The sequence below is a fragment of the Gorilla gorilla genome, chromosome 4 (assembly GCF_029281585.2).
Source record: "Gorilla gorilla gorilla isolate KB3781 chromosome 4, NHGRI_mGorGor1-v2.1_pri, whole genome shotgun sequence".
In the NCBI taxonomy this organism is placed as follows: domain Eukaryota; kingdom Metazoa; phylum Chordata; class Mammalia; order Primates; family Hominidae; genus Gorilla; species Gorilla gorilla.
Window position 1 is genome coordinate 50,150,407 of NC_073228.2, and position 6,109 is coordinate 50,156,515.

A 6,109-nucleotide genomic window follows, 5' to 3' on the forward strand; every position below is an offset into this window, starting at 1 on the left:
TTCATTAAAGACGGGGTTTCCCCATGTTGGTGAGGCTGGTCTTGAACTCCTGGCCTCAAGTGATCCACCTGCTTCAGCCTCCCAAAGTGCAGGGATTACAGGCATGAGCCACTGCGCCTGGCCTCAGCTATCTTGATTGCTGGAGAATTAAATCCTTTTCTGTCTAGGGTGTCAGCTCCCTAAGGGCTGGGCCAAAACAGTTGGATTTATAAGACACTGGAGTCTTGCCTCAGTAGCTCCTTTGAATTCTGCACTGAATTGATCAGTTTCTTGGCCCAAAGTAAACTCAGATGGCGGCCCAAGAGCCACTCTGCAGTGCCTTCTTTCACATGGTCATCATGCTCTCTGATCCCTCAGGTTCTGTCTAAGCCTCATGTTTTATGACCGTGCTGTTCTCAGCCCACCCCACCCTGCCCCATGCCTTCTCAATGGTTTGTTCACCTGAACTCCCCAGATTTCATGCCAGTATCCCCAAGGTTCCTTGACCTCTTGGTGTAAGCATTCAGCATCTAAAATTCATTTTATTCCCATCAACGCATTTCTAACTGTAGAACAAGAATTATAAATGACAAAGCTCATAGAAAATTGGCACCTTGTCTTCCCCCTCCCTCTTATTTTATACATAAAAGAGAATATGGGCTGGGCATTGTGGCCAAGGCTGGGCATGATAGCTCATACTTGTAATCCAGCACTTTGGGAGGGTGAGGCAGATGGATCACCTGAGGTCAGGAGTTCAAGACCAGCCTGGCCAACATGGTGAAACCTCATCTCTACTAAAATTACCAAAAAAAAATTAGCTAGGCATGGTGGCAGATGCCTGTAATCCCAGCTACTCAGGAGGCTGATGAAGGAGAATCACTTGAACCCTGGAGGCAGAGGTTGTAGAGAGCCAAGATGGCGCTACTGCACTCCAACCTGGGTGAAAGAGAGCAAGGCTCCATCTCAAAAAAAAAAAAAAGACAAAAATTAGCCAGGCATGGTGGTGCCACCTGTAGTCCCAGCTGCTTGGGAGCCTAAGGCAGGAGAATCGTTTTGACCTGGGAGCAGGAGGTTGCGGTAACCGAGATTGTGCCACTGCACTTGAGCCTGGGCAACAGAGTGAGACTCTGTCTCAAAACAACAAGAACAACAGCAACAAAAGAGAGAGACCATGCCTTGCTCCAGGTCTCTTAGCTATTGAAGAGGTACCTGGACCCAGGTCTCCGGTCTTCTAGTTGAAGCAATTGTACTGCCTTACAAAGTCACATTCTCTTTGGTGCTTTTTGATTGACGTATTTATCCAACTAGAAAGTTACTCATGCCCTCATCCAAAAATGTGGTAGAGGCCAGATTAGTGCTGGTAGGAATAAGAGATATAACCTTTGGCTTTGGAACCACAAGCATTAGCAGTCTCCATGTTCTTTAAAGACTCGGTGATATTGGTATTTAGGCTGGACACCATGCAAAGACTACACAGGCTCGGTTCCTGCATGCAGAGAAGTTATCTAAGAGATATGACCAGGCCGGAATAGAATCCTCAGACCACGTGGAGGCTGTTAAACTTTTACATAATCTAGGGAAAGAAGGGACACAAGGTTGACATTAGTCTAGGGTCAGGTGGGAAAAGGTTATGCTGAAAAGTCTCTGCAGCTCAGGACAGCTTTGTGCAAAGAACTGAAGTTCACAGCTGCTAGTGCCTAGGAGATCAAATAGTATAAATGAGGGCGGACAACCCTGAGGGGCAGATGGAGCTTTCCAGACAATCTTGGCATGAGGATGAGTGAGTTTCAAATCAGTCCTGCCGAGGCAGATGGCTTCCTCCAGCTCTGCTTACTGAATGCAAAGTCACAGTCAGTAAGAAAACTGGTTTTCTTCTTCCCAGGCGCTGCCCCATACCTGAAGACCAAGTTTATCTGTGTGACACCGTAAGTGGCTTCCTTTCCCCGTTTTGCCTTCATTTCTAATATCCTCAGTTATCCCTGGGAATGGGACACTGGGTGAGAGTTAATCTGCCAAGGGTTGGAAGCCCCTGGGCTATGTTTAGTACTCAAAGTGACCTTGTGTGTTTAAAAAGCTTGAGCTTTTATTTTTCTGTTGGAGACCAGAGTTTGATGGCTTGTGTGTGTGTGTTTTGTTCTTTTTTTTTCTTCCATTGTGTCTTGTCAACCCCCCGTTTCCCCTCCTGCTGCCCCCCATTTCCTACAGAACGACCTGCAGCAATACCATTGACCTGCCGATGTCCCCCCGCACTTTAGATTCATTGATGCAGTTTGGAAATAATGGTGAAGGTGCTGAACCCTCAGCAGGAGGGCAGTTTGGTGAGTATTTGGTTGACAGACTTTGTCCCTATAGGGGAAGTTGGTCCCCTTTGTGTGATGCTCTCACATGTACACACCGAGAGCTGGTCACTCGGAATGGTAGGAGATTCTAGAGCTTTGCTTTCCAAAAGAAATGGTATGAATGCCACATGTGTGAGTATAAATCTTCTAGCAGCCACACTGGAAATAGATGAACTTAATTTTTACAATATATTTTATTTAACCCACTAAATCCAACATACTCTCAATTTAACATTTCAGAAAAAGTTGAGGCTGGGTGAGTGGCTCATGCCTGTAATCCCAGCACTTTGGGAGGCCGAGGTGGGTGGATCACTTGAGGTCAGGAGTTTCGAGACCAGCCTGACCAAAATCTCTAAAATATAAAAATTAGCTGGGCATGGTGGCGCATACCTGTAATCCCAGCTACTCAAGAGGCTGAGGTGGGAGGATCGCTTGAGCCTGGGAGGTGGAGGCTGCAGTGAGCAGAGATCGTGCCACTGCACTCCAGCCTGGGCGACAGAGTGAGACTCCATCTCAAATAAACAAAACTAAACTAAAAAGAAAAAGTTAAGACCTTTTTTTATTCTTTTTTTTCATACTAAGCCTTTAAAATCCAGTGGGCTTTTGACAGCCACAGCACAGCTCAGTTTGGACAAACCAAATCTCAAATGCTTGGTGGCCACGTGTGTCTCGGGGCTCCTGAATTAAACAGTAGATCAAGGGCAGAAGATCTCAGGACAGCCTTAGAGCTTCTGTAAACATGGAGCTCTGGGAATCAGTTAAGGTGGGAATGAGAAAGGACCCTTCCAGAGGCAGGGTCCTCCAGGGAGGAGAGTAAATCTGGCTTTTCTGACCATCCCTGGGCCTTAAGGGGCAGGAGATTGGATAGCAGTGGTAGCCTGGGCCCTGTCCTCTGAAGGGCTGGGGGCGTGGCCTGCCAGTTGCAGAGGGTGGACAACTGAACTAGTTTTCCCTGTCTGTCCCTCCAGAGTCCCTCACCTTTGACATGGAGTTGACCTCGGAGTGCGCTACCTCCCCCATGTGAGGAGCTGAGAACGGAAGCTGCAGAAAGATACGACTGAGGCGCCTACCTGCATTCCGCCACCCCTCACACAGCCAAACCCCAGATCATCTGAAACTACTAACTTTGTGGTTCCAGATTTTTTTTAATCTCCTACTTCTGCTATCTTTGAGCAATCTGGGCACTTTTAAAAATAGAGAAATGAGTGAATGTGGGTGATCTGCTTTTATCTAAATGCAAATAAGGATGTGTTCTCTGAGACCCATGATCAGGGGATGTGGCGGGGGGTGGCTAGAGGGAGAAAAAGGAAATGTCTTGTGTTGTTTTGTTCCCCTGCCCTCCTTTCTCAGCAGCTTTTTGTTATTGTTGTTGTTGTTCTTAGACAAGTGCCTCCTGGTGCCTGCGGCATCCTTCTGCCTGTTTCTGTAAGCAAATGCCACAGGCCACCTGTAGCTACATACTCCTGGCATTGCACTTTTTAACCTTGCTGACATCCAAATAGAAGACAGGACTATCTAAGCCCCAGGTTTCTTTTTAAATTAAGAAATAATAACAATTAAAGGGCAAAAAACACTGTATCAGCATAGCCTTTCTGTATTTAAGAAACTTAAGCAGCCGGGCATGGTGGCTCACGCCTGTAATCCCAGCACTTTGGGAGGCCAAGGCAGGTGGATCATAAGGTCGGGAGATCAAGACCATCCTGGCTAACACGGTGAAACCCCGTCTCTACTAAAAGTACAAAAAATTAGCTGGGTGTGGTGGCAGGCACCTGTAGTCCCAGCTACTCGGGAGGCTGAGGCAGGAGAATCGCTTGAACCTGAGAGGCGGAGGTTGCAGTGAGCCAAAATCGCACCACTGCACACTGCACTCCATCCTGGGTGACAGTGTGAGACTCTGTCTCAAAAAAAAAAAAAAAAAAAAAGAGAAACTTCAGTTAACAGCCTCCTTGGTGCTTTAAGCATTCAGCTTCCTTCAGGCTGGTAATTTATATAACCCCTGAAACGGGCTTCAGGTCAAACCCTTAAGACATCTGAAGCTGCAGCCTGGCCTTTGGTGTTGAAATAGGAAGGTTTAAGGAGAATCTAAGCATTTTAGACTTCTTTTTATAAATAGACTTATTTTCCTTTGTAATGTATTGGCCTTTTAGTGAGTAAGGCTGGGCAGAGGGTGCTTACAACCTTGACTCCCTTTCTCCCTGGACTTGATCTGCTGTTTCAGAGGCTAGGTTGTTTCTGTGGGTGCCTTATCAGGGCTGGGATACTTCTGATTCTGGCTTCCTTCCTGCCCCACCCTCCCGACCCCAGTCCCCCTGATCCTGCTAGAGGCATGTCTCCTTGCGTGTCTAAAGGTCCCTCGTCCTGTTTGTTTTAGGAATCCTGGTCTCAGGACCTCATGGAAGAAGAGGGGGAGACAGTTACAGGTTGGACATGATGCACACTATGGGGCCCCAGCGACGTGTCTGATTGAGCTCAGGGAATATGGTTCTTAGCCAGTTTCTTGGTGATATCCAGTGGCACTTGTAATGGCGTCTTCATTCAGTTCATGCAGGGCAAAGGCTTACTGATAAACTTGAGTCCGCCCTCGTATGAGGGTGTATACCTGGCCTCCCTCTGAGGCTGGTGACTCCTCCCTGCTGGGGCCCCACAGGTGAGGCAGAACAGCTAGAGGGCCTCCCCGACTGCCCGCCTTGGCCGACTAGCTCGCCTCTCCTGTGAGTATAGGAACATCTAGCACGTGCTGGATGGGCTGCCTCTGACTCAGAGGCATGGCCGGATTTGGCAACTCAAAACCACCTTGCCTCAGCTGATCAGAGTTTCTGTGGAATTCTGTTTGTTAAATCAAATTAGCTGGTCTCTAAATTAAGAGGGAGACGACCTTCTCTAAGATGAACAGGGTTCGCCCCAGTCCTCCTGCCTGGAGACAGTTGATGTGTCATGCAGAGCTCTTACTTCTCCAGCAACACTCTTCAGTACATAATAAGCTTAACTGATAAACAGAGAGAATATTTAGAAAGGTGAGACTTGGGCTTATCATTGGGTTTAAATCATAGGGACCTAGGGCGAGGGTTCAGGGCTTCTCTGGAGCAGATATTGTCAAGTTCATGGCCTTAGGTAGCATGTATCTGGTTTTAACTCTGATTGTAGCAAAAGTTCTGAGAGGAGCTGAGCCTTGTTGTGGCCCGTTAAAGAACAGGGTCCTCAGGCCCTGCCCGCTTCCTGTCCACTGCCCCCTCCCCATCCCCAGCCCAGCCGAGGGAATCCCGTGGGTTGCTTACCTACCTATAAGGTGGTTTATAAGCTGCTGTCCTGGCCACTGCATTCAAATTCCAATGTGTACTTCATAGTGTAAAAATTTATATTATTGTGAGGTTTTTTTTTTTTTTTTTGGTATATTGCTGTATCTACTTTAACTTCCAGAAATAAACGTTATATAGGAACCGTCTGATAGCATGGCAGCTCTTTTTGGCTGGTGGAGGCTTCCTTTTCCCCTGCATAAGTTCTGAGGGGGCCTCACACACAGGTGGGGCCTGGGATAAGGGCCGGAAAGGGTCTTGAGAGGAGGTGGGTTGCCTTAATCCCCTCCGCCAACCCCCTTATGTTAGCCACCAGCCCGGAGGTAAGGGGTGCCTGGAGGAGCAGGAGGTCAATAGTCCAACGGCAGAAAGGTGTCAGAGGGGAGGCCTCCCTCCCCGGCCTCCTCCTACCCCCCAGAGCGGCCTCGTCCTGTCTGGGGTCAGATAAGCCACCTAAGCGGGGTGGGGGGTAGATACTCCCACCGCACCAAGGCCTCC

At 48.2% G+C, this 6,109-nt stretch overlaps 1 protein-coding gene across 8 annotated transcripts in view; it reads left to right on the top strand.

The window, feature by feature from the left end:
* The window catches only part of STAT3 (signal transducer and activator of transcription 3), a 74,701-nt gene extending 68,941 nt beyond the window's left edge, over positions 1 to 5,760 (top strand). For 6 of the 8 annotated variants that reach the window (XM_019027687.4, XM_019027686.4, XM_019027689.4 and 3 more), the window contains 3 exons: positions 1,862 to 1,904; positions 2,185 to 2,297; positions 3,287 to 5,760. In XM_019027687.4, the coding sequence (XP_018883232.2) occupies positions 1,862 to 1,904; positions 2,185 to 2,297; positions 3,287 to 3,342 (212 nt within the window). In that variant the 3' untranslated portion in view covers positions 3,343 to 5,760. The remainder of the gene's footprint in view (positions 1 to 1,861; positions 1,905 to 2,184; positions 2,298 to 3,286) is intronic. The other 2 variants (XM_019027691.4, XM_019027690.4) reach the window with 1 other exon arrangement.
* The last annotated feature ends 349 nt before the right edge of the window (positions 5,761 to 6,109 follow it).